Consider the following 26397-nt stretch of genomic DNA (forward strand, 5'->3'; position numbering starts at 1 on the left):
GGTTATCAAGGCTGCATGTGGAAAATTGTTGAACATATAAATCCTTGTCGGCCATTGATGTCATATTTCTAGTGCCATTAATTGTGAAGTTTATTTTGTTATGAAATGACTATTATCTACTTGTTAACAATGATAACTATGATTGAGGAAACACGACTTGCTTATGATGAGTAGCTCACTTAACTATTAAATAATATCATGAAACATGTATGTGACTAGTGAACTTATCTGTTATGTGTGTTATGAACGATTGTTATCAATTATGCGATGATTCTGGAAAACGAATACACACAATGAACATACGTGAACAACGTGAACGTAAACTGGTCTTATGAACACGAACTGTATGAAATCTAAATGCTTGCTACGTGATATGTGTTACGGTATTTCATGTGACTTGTTGCAACAAGAATTGGATATTTGTTACTGACTGTTCTTGGTAACCACGGTAGGGTATGGTTGACCAACATGGTACGGGTAATGTGATGTAACATACCGAGCAATCTAAGGTGAGTTCACTGCTCTTTTCTAAGCATGCGTCCCGGTGGTTTGGGACATCTGGTAAACGTTCCGGAAAGGAATGCTGGGTAAACTGTTTAACTGGGATGTTGGTTATTAAACTCAGTATCTATCATATAAGACCCCTTACATCTACCATGTTGCTGGGAAGGCAACGAGGTATTTAGTTGATAGCTCTATTAGGTTTGGCACCCTCACACCGGGCCGGAATGGACGGGCGTGAACTAATTACCTTGACCACTTGACCAATGCTTTGATAGAGGCATTGGGGTTTGGGCAAACACATCTAGTAGCCACTTGCGGTAATCGAGTTAATAACAACATCAAATCAAATCATCGAAACTGTGAAACGCTTTAATCTGGTAACTGGTATCTAAACACGTTAACAAAACTTTGAACTCACCAGCGTCGTCTGACACACTTGTCAGCATGCTTGCAGGTTTTAAATTATATCATTGGGACTTGCTGTCTGGGATGCTGGAGTGGTCATGGCTCGAGATACATGGAATATCAATACCAGCTTAATGGTTTATGTCAACATGGCTTACGAAACAGTTAACAAATGAGTTATGCTTCCGCTGTATACAATGAATGACATGTAACGTTTGTAACACTTATGCTAATGAATGAAAGCTTTATTTAAATATAATTATGAGTTCAATGTGATTGGTGGCTTGGATCCTGGTACGTCACACACCTCGCGGGGGTTTCCGCATGTGGGATTTTGGGGGTGTGACAGATACAATCTGGGTGATTGTAGACAGACTAACCAAGTCTGCTCATTTCTTACCAATGAAGGAAACTTTCAGTATGGAACAATTAGCAAAGTTATATGTAAATGAAATAGTTTCATTACATGGAATTCCCTTATCAATTGTTTCTGATAGAGATAGCCATTTTATTTCTCATTTTTGGACTAGTTTCCAAAAAGCAATGGGAACCAAGTTAAATCTAAGCACAACCTATCATCCTCAAACGGACGGACAAAGCGAAAGGACAATTTCAGACAATGGAAGATATGCTTAGAGCTTGTGTAATTGATTTCGGAGGAAATTGGGACGATCATCTACCATTAATAGAATTTTCTCTTAATAACAGCCATTATACCAGTATCAATGCTGCACCATTCGAAGCACTTTATGGACGAAAGTGCCGAACTCCGGTCTGTTGGGTAGAAATTAGGGAAAAGCAACTATCTAGACCCGAGATAGTACAAGAAACAACAGACAAGATTATTCAAGTCAAGGATAGACTAAAAGCAGCACGCGATCGACAAAAGAGTTATGCTGATAACAGACGAAAGCCATTGGAGTTTCAAGTAGGAGATAAGGTATTATTAGAAGTTTCTCCATGGAAAGGAATAGTCAGATTCATCAAGAGGGGAAAGCTAAGCCCCAGGTATGTTTGACCCTTTGAGATTATTAGAAGAATAGGACCAATAGCTTATCAGCTGCAACTACTAGAGGAAATGGCTTAAATACATGATGTATTTCACGTATGTAATCTCAAAATGTGCTTAGCAGATGAGTCATTAGTAGTACCTCTTAAGGATATAGTGGTGAATGAGAAGCTTAAGTTTGTAGAAAAACCCCTACAAATTGAAGGCAGGAAAGTCAAGAATCTCAAACACAAGAGATTGGTTCTAGTTAAAGTAAAATGGGATTCCAAGAGAGGACCAGAATACACATGGGAGCTTGAATCCGAGATGCAGAGGAAATATCCACACCTATTCCAGTAGACCTCGAGGACGAGTTCTAAAACAAGGTGGGGGGATATAACAACTCTCCTGAAACCCTTAAATATGTCCCTATACGCCCTAAAATACACCCGACATATATAAAATGGCCCTAGATACCTTTAATTTTACAAAAACCAAATAAAAAAAATATATATAGTCGCTCGTGGGGCGCGACATAGCCAGGAAAGCTGTCGCGGGGCGCGACAGCTAGGCCACAAGGCCACCCTCGGAGCCGCCACATGGCACGGGCGTGTCGAAGCTATGCTGCTGATTGGTCAAGGCTAGAGCCTACACCCCTAGCTCGCGGGCCGCGAAGACTTTGTCTTCGGCTTTCGCGGGGCGCGACAAAGTGCTGGATCAGCACTATAAATAGGATCGTTCGGATTCAGTTGGAATTCATTCAAAAGTTTCGATCTCTCTCTCAAATTCTCTGAATAACAATAATAATATCGGGTATTATACCCACTAAAATAGCGAAGCTCTGCCTCGATGTAAGTATCATAACCCCCGGTTACGTATTAGATACGCTGCACGATTGATCTAGTGCTCTGTAACGCCTGTCGAGGCTCTGCCCGATGTAGTCGTTGGAGTTTCTGTCTTGGGGAGGGTATAACTAATGTAAATTTGGGTTATTATACTAATGCTTGTGTTTAAATTTGATAGATTATAACCAGGAAGTCACAGGGAAAAACCTAAAATAGCAATGTGAGTTAATCCTTCTTTTTGTAAACTGTTTTTACAAAACCTCAATTGTTTTTTTTTTTTTACATTATAATTAACAGCGATTGAGTATTTGTAATTCTACAATTATCGTCGGTATGTTGCGGTTTTGTATACAAAATTTGTTACTACACTATGAGTAGTAACATTACCACCAATCAGGATTGACAGTACCGTGGGTGGTAATTAAAGTAGATGTAAACAAATGTAATTGCGGATGCCCTCAATGCTGTAAAATGATAAAATCTGTTTTGATTAAATTGGGATTCAGTCGCCAGTATTTCTTGCTGATAAAATGTTTTTAAACGCGTTTCAGGTAACAAAATGTGAAAGCCAAATAGAAGCTAGCTGGACAGCACTGAAAGCTTGGAAAAGTGGCTATAAAAGTTACCTAAATAAAGAAGATGTTTTATTTCAATAAATTAGGGTTTATCCCTAAAAACATGTTTGTAACGGAAACTTGGGTTTTATCCCGATATATATATATATATATATATATATTATAAAAATGTGGTGTTTTACTCTGATAAAATATTTCCTAACTACGGTCCTGATGTAAATTCCGCTGCTAAATAATGATAAACACCGATACCACCATCTCTGAGTAGGCCGCGACCGCCCGCCTCCCGAGGCAGGGGTCGGGGGTTGCTACAACGGGGCCTTGTCAAACTAATAGTTTGTAGGAAAATAGTGACCGCCTGATCCTGACGGTTAAAAACTTTCTGGAAAAACATGGATTTCTTTGATTATTTTTACCCCCACCACTCTTACGGTGCATGGTGCGACTATTGTGGGGAGGAGCATGAAGAATCGAAATGTGGCATTCTAAACTTCACTCCCCACTATTTAGCCCCATCTTTTTCCTGTAACGAACACCTTAAGATGGGCGGGAGTAAAAATGATAATGAAGTCCATGCACCTGAACTCCATCAACCCTCTCACCTAGACGACTTAGAAGACATAAGTCAAATAGAAGAGAGGATTCACCTAAAAATCAATGAAATAGAATCCTTGATGAAGGCGCGATGTTCATCAAGGATCCCATCCGAAGGAGAATCGGTAGAAGACAAATCAGGAACATACAACGACACCGTGGTCAACTAACCCTCTACCGTAGACGCTCGTGAAAACGAGAGCCATAGTCGTCTCTGTTTCGATTTCATGATGACGGTCCCCTTTACGGAGTGTGAATTTTACACCGAATGTTTGGGCAGGAGCAAATCGACTCATACCTTCTTTGACAAGATCCCGGATATGGTAAATAAGGGATGGTTCCGTTTTCCCATTTTTAAAGAAGGCTTCTACCTTTCGGACAACCTCTTGCCTTTTCGTACCTCTTGTCGGAGTCTAAGGTATATTCGGCAATACGGTGTTGTTCCGACTAGTAAGGAACCACCCGATATCGGATAATTCCTTGAAAACCTTGACAATCTTCATAAAAACCCTGAACACGGGGTCGTGCCCCTCGTATTTTTTTGGCACAGGGCCGTGTCAGTGATGATGTGGCCCGTGTTCTACTAACGGACAACATTCTCTGACATATGCAGACGGCACGGGGCCGTGCTACCCAGGCACGGGGCAGTGCCAGCGAACTGTCACTGTCTATAAAGTCAGCCTTTGAGGATAGTGTTTGGAACCATTCTAAAAGGGCAAGATCCTCCAGATTTCTCACACATACCCCAAAAGGTATGTTCTTGAAAAGGTCTCATTTGACCTTCTTGTCCTTCCTTCTTTTGGTTCTTTCCCCTTCTTCCTTCCTCCATGAACTCATTTGAAGCTTGAAGCTTCAAACTTAAAATGTTTCAATAAGAGGTTCAAACACTTGATTCTTAGCTCAAAGTTTTGCAAATCTACTATAGTAAAACATTATTTTAAGTTATTTACATTTAGAAAATTAAAAATCAATCAAATTTAACTTAAAATAAATTTTCTTGAGCTAAGATCCAGATCAGATGAAGCAGCACGGGGCCATGTCACTCTGGCATGGGGCCGTGCTGAATGTTCTGATATCCTATATCTTGTTAACGGTTGGTCATTTCTTCCTAGAATGTCAAGCCAACAAAGTGGGACTTCATCAACAAGCTCCAGGAACCACCGTAGAGGGAAGAGACTCTCCCTTGAGGCTACTTTTGTGAGGTACGTGAGTGCCTTAAAGGAGTCTCTCGACGAAATGACCTTAGTGGAAGAATTTCTTAAAGACCGTGTGAACTATCTCTCCATGGGCCTAGAGGATTGCTTCAGGGAAATCAACCTTTTGCACCAAAGGTTGAACATCTTGGTCATGCCTCCGATGGAACCAATCTGGCCGCAAGAAGATTGGAACCTCACGAATGAGGTCATTCAACCCACCGGGTAGGAAGATGAGATTCCAGAACATCCCCCTCTCAATGTTGCCTTCGAGGTTCCGGTAAATCCCGCTCCCCCTCAAGAAGAAGTCGAAAAGGAACCCTACATCTTCCTTCCAAGGGAGATCGAAGAGATGCTCAATGACCTCTAATTGAGTATTCCCCGAGAGAGCTCTAGTCCTCCAACATCTAACCTTATTAGATCTAGGAACATAGCTCTAGGGTTGTTAAATAATGATCTCGGGGAGGCATTCCTCAAGATTTTATCTATCTATCTTAGGTTAATGTAGGTTTATAATTTTATTTTCTTGTAACTGTCTTTATTTTAATGAAATGGAAGATTGGATGTTGGTGATTTTAATAAATGTGTTAAAGAAATTTGAAATGCCAGAAAGGTGGCGAAAAATGGAACCCATGCACGTAAATCAGAGGCCTCCCGACTTAAAAACTACAAAACAACGTCTGCAGCACGAGACCGTGCTCACCAACCACGCCCCCGTGTCCAACTTACTGATGCCCAAAAACTTCTTCCCAGAAGGTGGCACGGGCCGTGCTCACCCAGCATGCCCCCGTGGCCACCCCACCGTAAGTCTTCTGATTTAAACTGTTACTTGCACTTTGGACACGGGGCCGTGTCCCCAAAGCACGCCCCGTGCTGCAAGTACCAGTAACCAAAAAAATTGCTATTTTTCACGCTTTTTACACATTTTACCAAAAGAAATCCTATTTGGGACACATTGAGGGCAATGTATAATTTAAGTGTGGGATGGATGATAAAACCTTGAATCGTTTGTCCTAAAACAAGCCTTACACAAAACTCGCCTTGGAACCACTAATCACCCCAAACTTTTTCAATTTTTTTTACTTGTCTTGGTTTAGTTGGGTAAAATAAGTTCTAAAAATTATGTTTTTACGAATTTACAATGGATAACGTCGTGATAAAAAGAACCAATTTAGAAAATTACGAATATGGGCATGATAAATCTTAGTAAAATTTGATTATATATACATTTTTTACATTACAACCCTTTTTCCCAAAAAAGTGAGTTTTAAGCCATTATGGAGCATATAAATATACATCTATACTAATTGCTCAATTTTCGTTTCTTGTGTGAATAGCCCATTTGGTTCTCACAAATCTAGAACTTGACAATACGATACATTCCAAGTCCTTACCGACAAAAATCCAAGTAAGTAAATGATGGAGGCATTAGGATGAACCCATTTTTCAAATCAAAACCTTTATTTTTCTTTGCTTTATCCAAAAACATCCCCCTAGATAAACCCTTTGAACCTTAAACCTTTTCATTTCCAAACCCACAAAAACAAATCTTTTCATTTTTCATCTTTCATTTTTGTAAACCTATCGGTTATGAAATTACGATTATGGCTCAGTTCAACTTTGGCAAAAAAAAAAAAAAAAAAAAGAAATCAGAAAATTTGCCCAAGGTATTTTTTGCTAAGCCACAAAGCAATAGAAAAACCGATATTTTACACTTTTTGCCATTTCAATAAAACATACCAAACCGGAACCACCACTTACCCTTTAAAGCACTCTTGATATTTACAAAGATTTAACGTCAAAAAGGAGGAGGATTGATTCATTGTCAAGCCTATGGTAGGAGTAAGTTCTAAATCCGGGCACGAGCGTTCTCACTTACACAACTTCGGCCGAGTTTTGAGTGACCACTTGTGAGGTGAGTAAATTTATATATAACTAAATGGAATTTTATAAAGGAATGTTTTGCCGAAAGTAAATTATTTTTCTTAACTTGTGTTTAAATAAATCATTACGAATAAGATTGTAAATAAAATAAAACAAAATAAATTTAGAACTTGGATTCCCTACACTCTAAAGATGAGACCAAAACTTCTCTTCTACCTATTCCGTTTGGGTGTGTAAGCCACGTAATAGAGTTTCGCTTCTGGACAAGCAAAGATTCAAGTGTGGGGGTATTTGATGTGCATAAAATACAACATATAAATTATATCAAATACGACGTAAAATCAACCCTTGTTTTTCTGTTCCTTTTTAATTTACACGGTCAAAAGAGCTTAAATATGCAAAAGGAGCAAAATAACAGAAAAAACCAACATAAATACAAAGAAGGAGGAATTGACGCAACTCGCCAAGCCCTAATCCACATCCAAACCACAAGAATAGCAAGATCAGAAGACCTGACACAGGGCCGTGTCCACCAGACACGGGCTGTGTTCGAGACTGGATTCTGTGTAGAAGAAAAGACAACAACAAAGGACAAAACTGACAGCCAACACGGGGCCGTGCTAAGCCAACACAAGGCGTGGTCAACTCAAATATTTTCAAAATATGTGATAGTACAACAAGTACTTTGGCCACAGGTCGTGTCGTTGACACACAGGGTCGTGTTAGTACAAGACCTAACATAGCAGTTAATGAGGAAGAGAGGGAGAGAGAGGGAGAGAGAGAGAGAGGGAGGGAGAGAGAGAGAGAGATGACCACGGGGCCATGCGAGGCGGGCACGGGCCGTGGTGAAGCCCCTGATTTCAGCAATAAATAGATGTGCTTGGTTCCATTCCAAACCATCACTAAACAAACCACTTCTCTCTCACTTGCCACCACTCCACCACCACTATAACACCATCATCCACCATCATCATCCATCTTCCATCATTTAGAGTGTGTGTAGTAGTCTTGGGATCCAAGATCGATAGTAAGAGTCTTTGTCATATAAAGGCCATGCTTGGCTAAACTCTTACATCACTTGGTGAAGACAAATCTTTTATGTATTTCTTTTTTAATTTCCAACCTTTGGCAACTTTTTAATTGGGTATGTATTAATGACTTTAATAACTAGTTTTTATATTGAAGGCAAATTTATCTAATCATTCTTCATATGTTGTTGATTCATATATTCGTGTCTTTACGGTCTATATAAAGGGTGTTAATTTCCTGGAAGGGGGTTAGAAGGGTGGTTGGGTAAATTTTATGCATCGTTCAGTGTATAGATCCTGTGAGAACCTTAGTAATACTTCACGAGTAGGATGGGCTCTACCCACCAGACGGGAGTAGTGCCAAGCGCTTGAATCCCTTATCTATAAACTACTATTAAAACTTTAAACCAATCCTGCGAGGACTGTATCCCTGCTGACTCAGACCAAAGGGTTGAGGGTGATCGCTGCTTGGAAGGGGGCCACCATTTTTCGCATTAATAATTTACTTAATTATCTTTCAATAATCCGACCTAGTGGGACTGTATCCTTGCTAACTCAAACCACTAGATTGAGGGTAACGTCGCCTTCATAAGAGGGGTCTACTATTATAACTAAGATAATCTCTTAAAATGCCCAAAGTGCGGATCGAAATCATCAAAAGGATACATGAAAGATGAGTCGGAACCAAGTGATTCATTCTTGTCTATCAATTTTTCCTTATATTTTATTTTTGCTTTTTAGTTTATCTTTTTATAGCTTTAAAATATTTTCTTCAAAGTTTGGTTCGATTAGATGTTGACGATAAGCCGATATTAAAAGGTCTTGTGTCCTTGGACGAACTCGGTATCTTGCTATCCCTATACTACGTCCACGATGGGTGCACTTGTCTTAGCGTGTGTGTAGAGTAATAGTAGAATATCGTGTTTTATAAATTTAAAAGTTGAATTAGAGAGTAAAAAGAGCTAAAAATATACTAAATATATATATATATACACACGCACACGTCACAAGGTATGGAACTTGTCCCACATCGGTTGTATGAGCAACTTACGTGGGGTTTATATATCAAATGAGCTCTCTCACCAACCAGACTAGTTTTTTGGGTTGAGTTATCACGCCGGAGGGTGGTTAAAAGGAGAACCCCCTGTTCTCCTCCTTGTAACGAGCTTACAGTGTGTTGATTCTTTAGCAGGATCATTATTGTTGTTTAGGCGAGAACGAAAGAAGATTAACCTCTATTGGACGAGATACTAACTATAAACTAATCATCAGATTAGTTTGACGTTTCTTCAAAGACCAAATCAATAATTTGGCTCAAACCATAGAGAGCACTTATGTAATTTACTTTTTTTTTTTTATATTTAAACAACTGGATTAGGTTCAATACTTAAAGAATGCCACGAAAATTTGTGTCTGTATCTTTTATTTGTTTGACCAAAGATGTGATTTGTTTGAACAAAGTTTGACTTAAACCTAACGTTATTTTTTTACTAGTAGCTTTGTTGGCAGCCTAAATTTCTTGCTTGTTAAGACAGAAAAAGATAACTTTGATACTCGAAACAGTTGAATTTGTGAAAAAGGGGGTCTTCCTGCTACCTAGAAAAGAATGGGAAAAAGATGGGAAAGAGATGCCACACGCTTAAATATAGAATATAGAGTAAATTACTTTTTAAGTCCCTGTGTTTTAGTGGTTTTAACTACTTGAGTCCAAAATCAAAAAGTTAACGCCCTGAGTCCCTAGCCATTTATTTTATAATGTTTTGAGTCCAATTTTGTTCATTTTATAACAATTTGAGTCCAAAAAATTGGACTCAAAATGTTAAAATTTGGACTCAAAAGGACTCAAATGGTTAAAGAAAATGCTTATAGGGACTCAGGTCGTTAAACTTTTTGTTTTTGGACTCAACTAGTTAAAACCACTAAAACACAGGGACTCAAAAAATAATTTACACAAAAATATATGAATCTCAAAAGAAGGACCCAAGGAGATGATTACTGTTTACGTGTCTGGGTTAACCTTGTACATTATTTTGTTACATATATTTATTATTTTTATAATACAGTATATTTATTCAAACATTAATGAGAAGTGCTTATTAAATTATTTATTGCAAATCGATCGTAGGAGCCGAAAATCCAAATAGTTTGTGAAGTGCAACAACTGATTATTGCAAACAAGATGGAGAAACGGTAGCAATATTGTGTAATGAGCTGAAGAAGCGAAAAAACTACTATTGTTTGAATTTTAATCTAGTTTTATTATTTATTTTTTAAAACTGACATAACTTTAATGAGGATGGATCATAAAAAAACTAGTTTAAATGAGAAAACCAAAAAGCTAACTAAAGAAACATACCAATTTTTTTTTTACAATTTTTTATAAAAAAATCGCTATTTTTTATGTATGGAAAAAACATTTCAATTTTTTTTTGTTATTGCACATGTGCACTAATACGGATATAATGTACATGTGTAGTACACATATAATGCACATGTGCAGTACAACAAAAAAAAATTATTTTTTTAAAAAAAAATTTATATATAAAAAATTTCGATTTTTTTATAAAAATTTGTAAAAAGAAAAAATTCTGGTATGTTTTTTTAGCTTTTTTTAGGCGTTTTTAGTTAGTTTTCTAGTTTTCTCATTTAAATATAGTTTTCTCATGATTCTCTCCCTATATATTTAATTAGTTTATTTTAAAATCATCTGTTATAAAATTAATAAGTTATTTTAATCTTTCTTTCAGGATGATATTGCTAATTTTTTAAACTTCCTTTTTGTAATGTCTGTAAATAAAAGTTGCATAATATATTATATATATAGGATTAAGATAAAGAGAAAACCTTTCTGAGTTGTGAAAACTTAGATAACTCAACATTCTAGTGTGAGTTTTGCCCCCATTTTTTAACATCTTTAGATTAAAATGTTAAAAAAGACTGTCTTAAAAAAAAACCTTTGAAGTGTTGTTTTTCGGGCTCTTACAACAGCTGTAAAAAGCTGATAATATAAACATGACATCACTTTTTACAGCATTTACGGTTGCCGTAAATGAAAAAAAAAAAACTTTTTTTCTAAAAGTTGATTTTTTTAGGACTTTAGGTAATTTAAAAAAAAAAAAAAAACCTTTCGTAGGGCCGAGTTCTCTAAGTTCTCACAACTGTTTGGTTCAGTAGGTTTTGGTGACTTTTAAGACGAAGTTTTATGGTGGTGGGTTTTCGGTTCAGTAGAGTAGGTTTTGGTGGGTCTGAAGACGATGTTTTATGGTGGTGGCTTTCGGTATTCTAGTAGTTTTTTTGTGTGGAAAAGGGGCGACAATGGTTTTTTGTGCGGGTTTTGTTGGGGTTTCGTAGGCTTACGTTGGTGTTTTGTTATGTTTACATGCGAGTTTTGTTAGTTCTATAAAAAATCGGCGGTTCTAAATCAAAAGGCACGATGTTTTGTTATGTTTACATGAGGGTTTTATTAGTTTTACGTGAGGGTGAGGGTTTCGAGTGATAAAGACGGCTGGCTTTTTTTTTTTTTTTTTTTTACACTGCTGGTTTGTTTTCACAATTGGCACATTAAGAAAAAACTCTTGTCTTTCATTTTTTGCATTTCTTAACCAATATACAGTTTTTTTTTACTTGAATGTTTTTTTTTTTTTTTGGTACGGTATCTTTTTCCAAAAAAATCAGATTTAGTTCTTGTTATGCATTTCTAGGGTTATGGTTGATAACATGGAGGTTCGAGCGACATTTCAAAGTCATTTCAACTTGTCCGCATTCACAGGACTAGGCTTGTTTTAAGGAAGTTCTCTTTTTAACCCCTATTAATTTATCATCAAATCCATCTCATGGAAGCGATTTTTTAGCTGCTTTTGATATCGATTTTTTAGCTGCTTTTGATATGGTGTAATATTTTGACAAACACTAGTTGACATGTGTATTTTTTTGTATAAAAAATATGTTTATAATCACGTTTACATTGGAGTTTTTTTAGGGAAAAAAATGTTCAATTGTGTAAAATTTAGTGGCTTTGAAATTAGAAGAGATATAATCTCGTTGATTGATGTATATCTGCAACAAATGGCAGGGACAAGTGGGTGATAAAGTTACCGTTCAATCCTCTTGATACTTTAATTTCATTTAAAAAAAAGGGTAACTTTTTAGAATACTAATCAAATTTTAAAAATGTTTTAATTAGGTAACTCAAGTTTCAAAAGTGTTACAATCAGTTCACTCAACATTCATTTTTCATTAAAATTAAAGAGTTTTTCATCTATTTCATAGGTAACCATGGTTATGTGGATTTTTGTTTATTTTTTCCCTTTTATTTGATGTTAACGTTGAGTGATAACGTGGATTTTAACTTGTTTTTTTTTTTAATTTTTAATTTAATTAAAGTGTTTTTAATTTTAAAAAAATATAATTTCATATATTAAAATAATCCGAGCCCAGCATCTTATGCTCCATTTTTTTCTTTACATATGGAAAAAGGACATGACTCGATTTAAATTTTTAAGTTATTTAATTGAGAAAAAAAACGATATGAGTAACATAATAAGAACACTTTTAAAATTTGATTACTATTGTACGACATTTTCCTTTTACAAAAAGTAGTCAAATACAAGAAAGTTAACAAAACAATCCTCACATTTGGTCTAGTGTTAATCAATGCTCAATGATTGTTCTTGTATTTCTCTTAACTCACTTAGGTTCCTATTTTAACCATTTCACACACACATATATATATATATATATAGGGGGCTGCTAGAATGAGAACCACCCCGAGTTGTAAGAACCGCGAGAACTACACCCCACGGAGCGCCGTTCGCCATGATTTTTTTTACAAGTAGATGTGTGTATTATAAATACAGCCGTAAAAAATCATGGCGAACGGCGCTCGGTGGGGTGTAGTTTTTTACACCACAAGTTTGGTGTTTTTTAATTTTTTTTCTTTTTTTTTTCACCAAACTTGTGGTGTAAAAAACTACACCCCACGGAGCGCCGTTCGCCATGATTTTTTACGGCTGTGTTTATAATATACACATCTACTTGTAAAAAAAATCATGGCGAACGGCGCTCCGTGGGGTGTAGTTCTCGCGGTTCTTACAACTCGAGGTGGTTCTCATTCTAGCGGCTCCCTATATATATATAGGATCAAGATTAAGGGAAAAACATCGAGAACTTAGACAACTCGGACTTTCCGTGCCAGTTTCGCCCTCATTTTTTTCACACCCCTATATTAAAATGTTTAGAAAGACTATTGTAAAAAAAATAATCAAAATGGTGTTTTTCAGCCCTTCACAGCAGCTGTAAAAAGCTGATAACATAAGAATGACATCACTCTTTACATCATTTACGACAGCCGTAAATGAAAAAAAAAACTAGTTTTTTTTTGGAAAATTTGATTTTTTTTAGGATTTTTGGTAAAAAAATTATTTGAAAAAACCTTTTATATGGCCGAGTTCTCTAATTTTTTACAACTCGTAAAAATTTTCATGGTACCCTAACTATATTGTTGCATAGGGAATGGTTCAAATGAAAACCACTTTTAACGTGAAAACTCGAAAATTAACTAAAAAAGTCTAAAAAACATACCACTTTTTTTGTAGTGCACATGTGTAATAATACACATGTGTAGTACACATACACATATGTACTATTGCACATATGCACTACATATTTTTTTTTTAAAAAAAAAGTTTTTTATATACATAAGATAGCGAAAATTGTTAAAAAAAATTGGTATGTTTTTTAGGATTTTTAGTTAGTTTTCGCGTTAACTATTGGTTTTCATTTTACCTTCCCCTTGTTCCATAAGTATCTATATAAGGTTACGTTTTTTTACGTGTATGGATACACATAATTTTATACATAAGTCGAGTATTAAGCATGAACAGTTTTAATAGTTTAATAGTTTAAATATATTAAACTACTTTAAAGCTAAAACGTGTGATTTAAATATGTGTTTCCCCACGTATTGAGTATGGCATCCGTCCCAAACTATCAACGTCTAGGAATAACTACAAGTTCAATTTACCTGAACCCTACGATTGATTCAACGGTCAAGATTATCTCTTGATATCCTCTTAGTTCGCCATATAAATACCATACACAACCTGGCTCTATGAAACCAAAAAACCTAAGCTTATAAAGAAAAAATGACTAAATCCTACTTTTCTTTCTTCAACATCTTCAGGATAAAGAAGACTCGAAAAGGAGGCGATGACGAGTCGTGGGACGATTCATTGAAGGCTTACAAAGTGTATCCTAGTGATCAAGACAGAGCCGGCAGATGGGCCGATCCTAGGATTGACAGAAAAGCTTCGGCTTATATCGATGAGAGGACAAACAAATGGAACAGTGTGGAGGTGTCAACCTGATGATGGTCAACTCATGGCTTTTTAAGAAACAAAAGACAGAACCCTTTTCTACATTTGTAATGTAATATACTGGTCTTTAAAATACAGACATTAATTTATTAACTTGTTTTGTTTGTTTATGTATTTCCCTACATCATGAATATCAATCTTGTGTATTATATCTAGTATCTTATGTATATCTCTCATTGTGTATGTCTTTCATTATTTCTAGTATCTTATGTATATCTCTCATTGTACATGTCTTTCCATGTTACAACAATTTATAGAAATTATCTATACTTATGAAATAAGCGATTTTAATTTAGGTATCATCTCTAACTAGGTATAATATTTTTTTAAGCCACATATACATTATTGTGAAGCATATAGATTACCAATCATTTCCAAACATTGTGATCAACTCGGCTGCTAAGTGGCTCCTTGGGATACGACGTATAGCATTTTAAGTATATATGATAATCTACTGGTAAGTGGTCCATATTTGAGATACAAAGTATATCATTTTAGGCAAGGGAGGATCTTAGTTGGGGTCCCGGAGGATCATGTTTATTCGCTTCAAAGTACAAATTTTACTGAAAACGTTCGAAAATATTATATGTATCGAGTATCCCTGGCCTCCTCCATCATTTTCTTTAAAACTTCGGTCCCCGTACTTAAACTTTAAAGATTCATCATCACTGATTTTAAGTACATATATGACAATAAAATAAATAACTATCCTTTTTATCATTACATACATGACAATATAATAAATAAATATCCTTTTAGGGGAGTGGAAGAATTAAAGATGGCCGCATGATAGTGGTGTGTTGGTAATGGTGGAAACAACTACTCCACCCGTGTGTCACCCATGCGTGATGGAATTTCAGAATGGTGATGCTAAAGGTGACCGTTGAGCGATGCGTAAACTTGGGTCACTGACGAACGACTAGAGTATAATCGTGCCACGAGCAGAATTACCTGATCATATCCATCTCCACTAGACATAATGATTATAAACCAATTCAGGAGAAAACCCAATAAATATGGGAAAAACCCTCTTATAAGAATCGAACAGGACCTATTGGTTACAAAACTTTATCCCACCCTAAAAATACCATTATGCTAGTGATGCCTTTTTGTTCTCTTCTTGTACAATCAATAAATGATCTCCGAAATTTCTTTATTCACATCATATTTTTTTTCTCCATAAAATGGTACTCTTTGGATCTATGCTCTATAATAGTCAAATGAATATTGCAAGAGTCCACGTACCCAACCTTTATGACTAGCAATTTTTATGTAGTTGTAATTTTTCTAACAATGCCGTGTTATTTGTTAATTTCTATGAATTTTAAGGGTAATTGGATTTTATCACCCTCAACGCCTTTGGCCGTTGTCACCCGCAACTAAGACTTTGACACCCGGCACCTTCAACTTGACTTTTTGTTTGCAATGGCACCACCTAGTTAAATCTGCACTAACTTAGTTTTTTTTTTTTCTGACGTGGCCATTTTTTAATGACGTGGCTTGTTTTTGATGAGGTGTCATGATGAGATGGCAAATTATACAAATTATACATAAGAATGTGTATGTATATGTACAGGGAATAAATATCCCAATTTCAATATAAAATCAAATCATCATATCATCTTCATCTTCAACACTTATCAAAGCCTCATCTTCATCTTCGTCACCGGCGATGATCTCTCCGGCGACCTCCGATGAGGATCTTCCGACGACCTCCAAAGCCTCAACTCCTCCGCTTCAACCCCGACGATGATCTTCATCTCCGACGATGATCTCTCAGCTTCAACTCCTCCGCCACCACTAGTTCCGACACCCCCCGCTCCACAACTCAACACCAACACTCACAACTCACCAAATCCTAAAAACCCTAACTTCCATTTTCATCATTTTTCAGTGAAATTGATTCCTGTTGTTCAAGGTGGAAGTGACGTTGAACACCACGGCGGCTGCGGCAGAGTCTATGGCGGTGACGGCGGTGAATGGTGGTAAGGGATGTGACGTTTCTTGGCCATTCAAGACCCGTGTTCGAGCATGTGGGCTTCAAGACAGAATTTCGAGACATAAGTGGGTTTTGATGAGGGCGGTGGTGGTGGGTTTTGTAGAGGAAAGAGGGTGGCGGTGGTGGTGAATTTTGAAGATCTTGATTTGAAGATGATATATCATTTGTATGTTGGGTTTTGCAGATGATTTGGGATGAAAGATGATATAGAATCTGTATGTTGGATTTTGTTGAATGATATAGAAATTAGATTTAGGATAAGATTTAGGTTTTGTTTTTATATTTGTTCTTGTTTGCAGTTGAATATGTTCTTGATTTTTTCTGGGTTTTAGATGTTTGAATATGTTCTTGAAATTTGATGAAACTGATATTGAACATAGGCCTAGATCTTCAAAATAATGAAATTAGAATTTAGGATTTGTTATTGTTTTTTTTTTTTTAAATATTGTAAAGAAGGAGATGAGGTTTAGATACACATCAGCGCCACGTAATCATCTCTAACTCAACAAATCTGTGCCACGTCGGACAAAAGACTAACAAAGTTAGAGCAGATTTAACTGAGTGGTGCCAGTGCAAACAAAAAGTCAAGTTAGGGGTGCCGGGTGTCAAAGTGTTAGTTGCGGGTGCAATGGCCAAAGGCCGATAGTTGAGGGTGATAAAATCCAATAACCCGAATTTTAAATATATTAATTGAAAGAAAGGTTGAGGGATGGGAGGATAAGAAAAATGAGTGTTTTCATAGTTAAATAATGGTTTACGGATGAAAATTGAAAAAGAAAAAGAAAAGGTTGAATTATTTAAAAGAGAATGGCTCTCTCATTTCAAGGTTGAACGGAGTGAGTCATGCTCAACCCAACGATACATCTCAACCTGAAGCAGAGGAACTGCTTCTCGTCGTTTGCATAACATTGTTGCATCCTTCTCACGTAGGTCTGGCAATGGATTGATATTGATACATATCCTATCCAATCCAATCCAATTCAATTCGATCCATTTAAATCACTTATTGGATCATAAGAAATATCCACTAATCCATTAATTAATCCAATAGATCAATCCATTTAACTAATTAATTATATGGATCAATCCATTTATCTAATTAATTATATGGATCAATCCATTTGTCGTGGAAAGGGGTTGTTAAGGGTTTTACTTCACATGGTCACAGTGGTGATAATGTGTTGCGCATTCTACAACTCGCAGTCATGTCGGTTGCATATGTCATTGTCGATAGCTTACTTGCTTCACATTCCTACGTGTTACATGCTGGTTATGCGTAAACGTTTTCGCTATACTTTATGCTATTAAACTTGTGTACTCACCTTTACACTCTGTGTATTGACTTTTATTTTAACGTATGTGACAGGTGTTTAGGATGCTATGCTTTGCTTGGTGAATCAAATAGGTGGTCTAGAAACGTCACATGAAATCTAAGTTGTCGGAACATTTATTTGTCTTTGAGAACAATGTCTGTAATAACTATTTATGCTTTATATGTTTATGGTATGGGACGTGAACGTTAAATATATTGTCACTAATAGTGTTATGGATTCTCTTGGACAAACTGTTTAGCTCAGTGCCGCACCCCGATGTTTCCGCCATCGGTTGGGGTGTGACATATGGATCGATCCACGATCCTTCCGGATCGATCCATTACTAGAATATCTGACTGCACGGCCTCTCAAAAGTCCAAACCCTAAATTTTGAAATCAATCCAGCCTCTTCTCTCTAAAAGTCCAAAGTCCGGTTTGAAATCACCAAAACTTAGCTCAAACTAGGCCTGGCAATGGATTGGATATTGATCCATATCCAATCCAATCCGATTCATTTAAATCACTTATTGGATTATAAAAAAAAATCCACTAATCCATTAATTAATGCAATGGATCGATCCATTTATCCAATTAATTATATGGATCGATCCATGATCCATCCGGATCGATCCATTACTAGAATATCTGACTACACGGCCTCTAAAACGTCCAAACCTTAAATTTTGAAATCAATCCAGCCTCTTCTCTCCAAAAGTCCAAAGTCCGGTTTGAAATCATCAAAACTTAGCTCAAATCTTTGCTGTGATTTTGTCACGATTCAACGATCATCTTCACAATCATCATCGTTCTTCATTCAATCACAATAAGAATAATATTCAAATTCAGATCTCCACACAACAATCCACCAAATCTCCACCGATATCCGTACGCAATCCTTTAAGTAACTTAGCCCATCTAGGGTTTCGTTTTCTTACTGTTCTTTATCGTTGTTAGACCAATTCAATTGCTACAACTAACGTGTTTAATTAATGTTTCGGTCAATTAAAACCTGCAATTCAAAGTCCAAATTGATCGATTCAACCGTTTACCTATTGATTGCTTATTGTTTTGTTTTAGACTTGCACACAAGGTGTTTGTGCATTTGCCTTTAAGAGATATTCATCAGTGGATGTTATTAGAAATTCATATCACAAGTTTGCAGAGATTGGTTAGTGATGTTTGTGTATATTTTCAATATGGTTGATAGTTTAGTGGCATTTTGGTTATATGAATATTATTATGGTTGCTTGTTTACATAGGTGAAATGGAGATGTCACTGCTAAAGGAACTTCTGAAAAACATTTCTGCTTTTCTTCATATGTCGGGTAACAAATGTAATAAAATTGTTGAAAAGTATTACATCAAGATCTGTAGGATCGATTTCGGACCCGAACGAGTCGTTCAGAAGAGTTCTCGGATCAAATCAGAGGCTGAATACAAAGATTTGATCTTCGTTCAGCTTGTTATACACTTTACAAGTCTCTTGTATTGATTTTAGAACGTTTACAAGGCTGGAGACACTTTGGTAGCACCTCAGCTCCAAAATCCTGATTCCCCACCAAATGACATGACAACAAGCCTATTTATAGTGTTTCTGATTCCCCACGAAAGTGTAACTTTCTGATTCCCCACGAAAGTGCAACTTTCTGATTCCCCACGAAATGACAATTTTCTAATTCCCCACGAAAATGTCATGTCCATTTCGTGGGAAATCATCATTTCGTGGGAAATCACCATTTCGTCATTTCGTGGGAAATTAACATTTCGTGCCCTAATCTAAACAACTCTATACAAGACTCCATACAAGACGAAGACGACATACGGATGCACCAACAAACTCCCCCTCGGGTGTTGACGGAGTCTTCAGTGTCGAGTCTTCGCATCTTCAGTCTTTATCAGTCTCTTGGCTTCTCTTTGAAGTATTTGACGCTGTAAGCATCCTCAATCTCTATCTCTTCTCTTTCATCTTCAACAAACTCATCACCAACATACACTCCATCTCAAATGTTGAGTCTTTATCCACAGAGTATCTAGGAAACGAAAACCTGACTTCTTTAAATCACAAGCTTCTCAGGATCAATTAACCTAGCTCTTTAGAACTCATTCCAAGATTGTGGCCTGGCTCTCCTCCAGCTCAAGTTATCTACACAATCTCTACCTCAACATAAGTTTTATGATAAAAACTTTTAAACATTTAAACACCACTTATAAATTCCATCACAAACTAATCTATCAATTAAAATATGATGAACCACTTGCAGAGGAAACATTTACAAAACTTTTGATGATCATTTGAAAGATAGACTTTAAATTCTTTAACACACAACACTCCCAAACCAGTTCATCAAGTTTAGCACTTGGCATTTTGAAAATCAGCTCTTCAACACCAGTTGTCAAAAATCTTTTTGAATTTTTCAAAATTTAGGCTAAAACACACTAAAATCTTTTTGGATTTTTGAAAGAAATGCAGTAAAGAAATATATACAAACAATATTTTTGTGAGTTTGTGTAAGAGGATCATATCAGTTTATGAGACAAATCACCAACACCGTTAAGCTTCATTTCATTTTAAGTTCTAAACAATTCACCTAGATTGTCAATATATTGATCCACTTAAATTTTCACACAAAGTTCAACTGATCCGAGATACGATATTAATGTCTTAAGAACTTAAACTTATCAGTGTGTCCCACTACTTGAATATACTCCCGTATCCAGATCCCAATATTCAGTCTTACAGGTGAGTATACCTAGATGATATCTGTAAGGGGTTAGGTGCGAAACCGTGAGAGCTCAGGTCAGAACTTCCGTTCAGCAGAGAGATGACGGTTCGACTTTTGGTATGTCCCCTTTAGAGGATCTTTTCTTTTAACAGCAATGACTATCAATTTTATTGTTTCATCAATTTGCTGAGGGCTGCGATTTTTCAACCATTTGCGGAAAGTATTATACGGGGACTAGGTCAGTATTTCCATACAGCAGAAGTCCCGGGATAATACCCCAGATATCACTAAGCATAAAGACCTAGTATCTCAGAAAGAGGGACCTTTCAAACAAGATTTCGGGGGTTACCCATATATCCAAGAAATTGTTACCAACGATATAAGCAAGTTTGAAATTTAGGTTTATATCTCGTCACAATCTACTAAATGTGCAAAAACCTACTGGCATATCCGCAATGAGATTGTTTATCACATTTTAACTTTCCATTTCTTTAGCATGTTGTGACAGTCCACTGATGTACTATCATTTCCTCTTCTATACAACAAAACTCATTTTTGATTTTTTCAATGTTTTTGACTTTTTTTAAATTTTCTAATTTTTTAAATTTTACTCCCCCTAAAATCAAAATATGTTTCAATTTTGATTTTCTGAGAAAATTTGAAAACAAACTGTACAAGAACATGACAACATGATATCGAATTGCTTCAATTCGCCATCCACTTGGCATAAACAATCAGAACTCTCCCTAACAACAAACTATTTTCCCATTATGATTTCAAAACACTTAAGTTTGTTTTAATCAAAATGGTTTTTCCGGAAAATAAGTTTTGTATGTCATTTCACAAACATGGGGTTTAATTCATCACACTGTTTTCAACTTCTTGTAGGTTTATCACAAACACAGTTTCCAATAATCATACCATTTGTAAGATAGTTAAATCAAGTACAACTTAATGTCCTTGATTAACCACTTGTAAGTCGAAATATCACAGTTACCAACCTGTGAATTTCTCAAGAAAGATGCCGATTCCTACTCCCAATTACCAACCTGGGAGTTCCGGCAAGTCAGGTTTTTCAGTTAAAGAGATTCACCTAAGCCTGACGGTCCTTGGGTGATTTTAAATTCTTGTTCAACAATGGTGAAAAATTTGCATCATCCATTGTTAAACCTGAATTCTCAATTTTTACCTCAACAAATGGCTCTTCTGGTTTTGACACACCAGAATCATTGCCTGAGTGTGGCTTATCTGACTTTGATGAGCCAGATTCATCGCCGACAACTTTCTTTTTCTCTTTTTTCTCTTTTTTCTCTTCTGTCCTCAGATTTATATCTGATAAATTCGTTTTGCTTGATATTTCGTTCTTTCGTGAGCAAGACGATTTATCAGAACATTTATCTGCTTTTCTTATTGTATCCGAGGACAAAATCCTTTCAAGATAATCCCTTGCTTTCTTTCTTTTCTTTCTCAGTCTGTCTTTCTGCCCTTGTGAAAGCTTCACTTTCTATTTTTGAACTTTCTGTTCTTTGGGCTTTACTTCGACTTTGACTGATTTCTTTATCTTTTTTCAAGATTCAGCCCTCGATCTTTCCATTGATCTCATTGGGCAATCTCTTGCAATATGTCCTTTGATTTGGCAGTTATAGCACCTTCTAGTTTCAAATCTCTGACTTTGGCAGTTAACAGCAATGTGTCCTCTAACACCACAAGCGTAGCACATCCTGTTATCATACCATTCACCATCATTATACCAAACGCTCAGATCATAGCATTGATTTGCCTTGTGGTACTCATATCTCCTCTTGTATCCTTGATTTGGCATTTGAGCACTGTGGTCAAACCTGCACCACTAATTACCAACTTTTTGTGAGTTTTTGTTTTCAGATTTTTGTGATTTTGCATAATGATTGAATGACTGAACTGATGAGCTTTTATTTTTATTTTGAAAATTTTTTGAATTTTGAATTTTTTGTTTTTGTTCTACATTCTTCTTAACAGGTTTTTGCTTTGAACATTCACCTATTTCAGTAGAATGTAAAACAGTATTTTTGAATTTTTCTTTTAATTCTAATAATATTTTTCTTTTCTCATTTTTCTCATTTTTCTCATTTTCATCATCAGTTTTATCATCACAATCCTCAATTTTGACTTTGTCAAAATTTGTGACATTTTCACTTATTGGAACATAATTGATCGGTTTTGGACACACATATGGTGCAGAAGTCACAAAACCTTTCAACTTATTTTCTAACTCAGCAATTTTATTCCGATCACTTTCAGCTTCTTTTTCAAGCTGAATGATTTTAGCAAGATGAGAATTTATTGCAATTTTTTTTCAAGATTATTTTTACCAAAAATATCTTTCTCATCTTCTAAAATCTTTATTTGATTTTGAAAATCTTTTTCTTTTTCTTTTAAAAATTTGTTTTCCAATGTCAAACTCTCCACATCCTTCAAGAGTTTGACATTGTCTGATTCAAATTTATCACATTTTGAGCACTTCTCGGTCATCTTTACAGCTTCAGCTTTCTTCTCACACTACAAGAAAATTAAGCTAATGCAACCCCGATAAAATGTTGCATTAGGTATTAAAAAGGTTGCATTAAGGCTAATGCAACCTTTTATCGAGAGCTGCATTAGAAGCAGTTGCATTAGGCCTAATGCAACTTTTTTAAGACGTAACGTAACCTTTTTTGAAAGTGTTGCATTTACTATTAAAATGTAACCCTTTTAGTTGCAACCTTTATACATTCTAATGCAACTTTTTTTTACTTTGATTGCAACTTTTTTAGTTATCAAATGCAACTATTATTATAGTTTAGTTACAAAAATGCAACCTTTTTCTAAAATTAATGCAACTTATTTTACACCCAAATGCAACTTTACAACATAAATTTTATTGCTATTAATTAATAAGCATTTAATCTAAATTACGCCAAAGCAATAATAACAAAAGTATCATTGATAGTCAAATGATCTACTTTAACATGTTTGTCCAAACTCAAATTACAATATAGTAGCAAGAAGTGTCAATTACAATAATTTAGAAAAAAGAAAATACTCTACTCGTCACGATCTCTAACTAGAAGTTGTCTCATAACCTTTCGTATTATAACTTTCATTGTCACTGACAGTCAATATCTTTCGCATGGATTCGAGCTCCGCTTTTTATCTTTGATGACCCTCTTTAATATCTTTGCGCATTTCCAACAACGGGTTTTCTCACCTTCAACATTTGATTTGAATGATTCCATAAGCCCCCTCCAGGATCATGTATGATGTGAAAGCACCCTATAAATACATGACGTCTGGAATAGTTGAATAATAACAAAGACCCTAATCCAGATCATACAGATTTCAGGTTTATAATCACATTCAACATAAAAAGAGAGACCATTATGCATAAAGACTTTAAATATTTAGTTAAGTGTTAGAAAATGTACCTCGAGAGTGTGAAACTGTATATGCAAAACTCCGAATGCAATTCCAGGTTGTGGTGCCAAAGTCGAAATTAGTAATTTCATCTTCGTGGTCAACACAACACTGCATCAGCTCTTTTAGCTTAGGAGCCTCTTTTAGCTTAGGAGCTGATAATAAAAAAAAGTTAACTAAAACATGATGCTTGACAGCTAGTATAGAAATAGTATGCTAGTATAGAAATAGTATGCTTCAGAAATAGAAATTTAATTAAGAGAAGAGTTCAGCCCATATGATTTCATGAGTGCAATCCACCATGATTGAGATGTCGAGAAAAGGACACGATGTATATGTACACACCCACATACACCAGACTTAAAGGTGCACACAAGATCAACAACTAACAAATCCAAACATTAGAAACTTGTGTGAAAATAATCTATTACCAATGCATGATACCTTTTTAGGGATGCAAACAAGCTGAGCAACTTGAGAGCTGCTCGAGATTGGCTAAAAAAAAATCTCGAAACGAGTCAAGGCTAAGCCAAGCTTGAGCCTAGAATAAAGCTCGTTTATTTATCGAGCCCGAGCTCGAGCCGGACATGTGAAGCTTGTCAGGATCGTCTAGCCTTAGTGTAATGAACTAATTTAACTTTTAATAACACTTACCCCTTATTTAAAGTTGTCTATTAAACCAACCATTAACTTCCATCAAAACCAAGGATTAATGTGTGATACCTTTTCTACACCAAGCAAACCACGCTGACCCAGTGTGAAATTTGCACTTTTAAATCAACTGATTAAAAAAAAACTGGGCACCATAAAAAAATCCACATCTCCTTTTGCATATGGCTGTTAATAGTGTCGCGTTAGCAGGTTAGCAAATGAAACCCAAACACGGCCCATATCTATATTCATATCAAAGATTTCAACCCTAGCCCGGATACACAATAAACTCGGGTCAACCCAAAACGACCTGTTTAACCCATATTTATAAAGGAGACCCGGGTTGATGCTTTGTAATCTAGTTGTTCAGTTGTAAGAGAGTTAACTATAGAGAAACATTATGTTTCAAATAGAATCGAAGATAGACTACTTCAGAAAGCACCAAAAGATAGCCATTTACAAGAACTGAAGATCTGAAACATTAGTTGGAATTCATAGTAAAAGACAAAGAATGTGATTCAACTACACTATGTGTAAACATCAAAATACATAACATGACTTTACCAAGCCTGCATTTGATGAAAAAAATATACTAATTTCATTGTCATTTTCATTTGTACTTGGCATAGTTTGTATGTTAGGCTAGTCATCTCAAAAACTACCTGAATGTGTGCTCAAAATTGTGTCTGGAGTTTTTTAATAGTGTCTTCACCTTTGCGAATAATTAAACTAACCTTGCAAAGAAAAGATTTAAAAAGCTAAAAATAAATCAAAGTAAAAAAAGCTTAAGAGAAAATGAAAAAGAAAAAAACTTCTCAATTGGAACTTGTATACCCATTTGTTCACCAGCCTTATTGTTGCAAAAGTCAAGTGGCTTCTTTGGGTCAGCGTGAATATCCCGTGTAATTTGAATCATTTCCCCCAAGCTGTATTGCAATGTTCAAACAACATCTCCAGCCTTGCCAAAATTTGTTCGGTCGATCAATTGTCCTGCATAATTTCATTTGACCCTGCAATAAAATTGGGCCTAGATTCTTATACATAGTAAAATGTATACACAAAAAAATCATACTTTTATTGTAGATTTTCATTAAAGTAGAGAGCATTACACGTACCTTCTAAAAACCCTAATAACAACATTGCAAACTATCTAAATTAGTGTAATTTGTAAACTAAGAAATTCTGAAATCGATAACAAATCTGACTGAAGAGATACGATAAAAAGTGGGACAAAATAATCGAGATCTTAACAATGAATGGTGGTGTGAGTGATTTACATGTAATATGAATCCAAGGCCCCTTTATCGATTAGATCTCCCCCAAAGCCTGATAAATGATGATTCGATTTTGAGGTGAGGATTGGAGAACCCGCCAAAGTACAGAATGTTTCGTCAAGATGAGCACGGAACGAATACACTGAACTTAATTCTTCTTCGTTTTCTTTGGGATGAAAAGTTGTGCGACCCTAGTTGTGTGCTTGTGTAGAGAATTTTTGGGTAATAAGACCTAGCGGTTGGATATCAGATTTTGGGGGAAAACAAGAAGGAGAATTTTTGGGTAACAAGACCTAGCGGTGGATATCATATTTTGGGGGAAAACTGGAAAACAATGAGGGAAATCAAAATTTTTGGGGGAAACCAAAATTTTAATTCTAAAATTATAAAAAGTTTAATCTACTTGGAGGGAATTAAAATAATTTATAAAAAAGAATATTTTAGAAAATTAGAAGGGAAATTAAAATAATTATAACCATGGTTGTAGAACAAGGTTTCTAAGGCCGAGTACTCCCCGAGTAGTCGCTACAAGGTAGGCTGACGAGACGACTTTCTCGAACTCCGCTTAATTACTCGGAATCGATCAAACGCGGTCAAACTCGACCAAAATCGGAT

At 35.8% G+C, this 26397-nt stretch overlaps 1 protein-coding gene across 11 annotated transcripts; it reads right to left on the reverse strand.

Annotated features, from left to right (window-relative positions):
- Positions 1 to 23367: 23367 nt before the first annotated feature.
- Positions 23368 to 26137, reverse strand: LOC110941569. Of its 11 annotated transcripts, none has more exons than XR_002594175.2 (5): positions 25786 to 26134; positions 25343 to 25518; positions 25171 to 25242; positions 23869 to 24012; positions 23368 to 23761 (listed from the first exon to the last, which is right to left on the reverse strand). XR_002594175.2 is itself a non-coding variant. In XM_035987838.1 (4 exons), the coding sequence occupies exons 2-4, from the start codon at positions 25422 to 25424 to the stop codon at positions 23613 to 23615; spliced, it is 375 nt and encodes a 124-aa protein (XP_035843731.1). In that variant the 5' UTR covers positions 25425 to 25518; positions 25786 to 26134; the 3' UTR covers positions 23368 to 23612. The 11 variants fall into 11 exon arrangements, 3 of the variants coding, with proteins under 3 accessions (XP_035843731.1, XP_022038903.1, XP_022038902.1); XR_002594170.2 differs by having other exon boundaries at positions 25171 to 25266; XR_002594174.2 differs by having other exon boundaries at positions 25171 to 25237; positions 25786 to 26133.
- Positions 26138 to 26397: the final 260 nt, after the last annotated feature.

Source organism: Helianthus annuus, chromosome 3 (genome assembly GCF_002127325.2).
Source record: "Helianthus annuus cultivar XRQ/B chromosome 3, HanXRQr2.0-SUNRISE, whole genome shotgun sequence".
Classification (NCBI taxonomy): Eukaryota; Viridiplantae; Streptophyta; class Magnoliopsida; order Asterales; family Asteraceae; genus Helianthus; species Helianthus annuus.

What these genes read in the sequence shown, in the direction of transcription:
- LOC110941569 (XM_035987838.1), bottom strand. Translation starts at nt 25,424, where the DNA reads ATGATTCAAATTACACGGGATATTCACGCTGACCCAAAGAAGCCACTT. An exon ending in TAAGGCTGGTGAACAAATGG is followed by an intron (nt 24,013 to 25,342) that starts GTATACAAGTTC and finishes TTTTATTATCAG; the next exon opens with CTCCTAAGCTAAAAGAGGCT. An exon ending in TACAGTTTCACACTCTCGAG is followed by an intron (nt 23,762 to 23,868) that starts GTACATTTTCTA and finishes GATCTGGATTAG; the next exon opens with GGTCTTTGTTATTATTCAAC.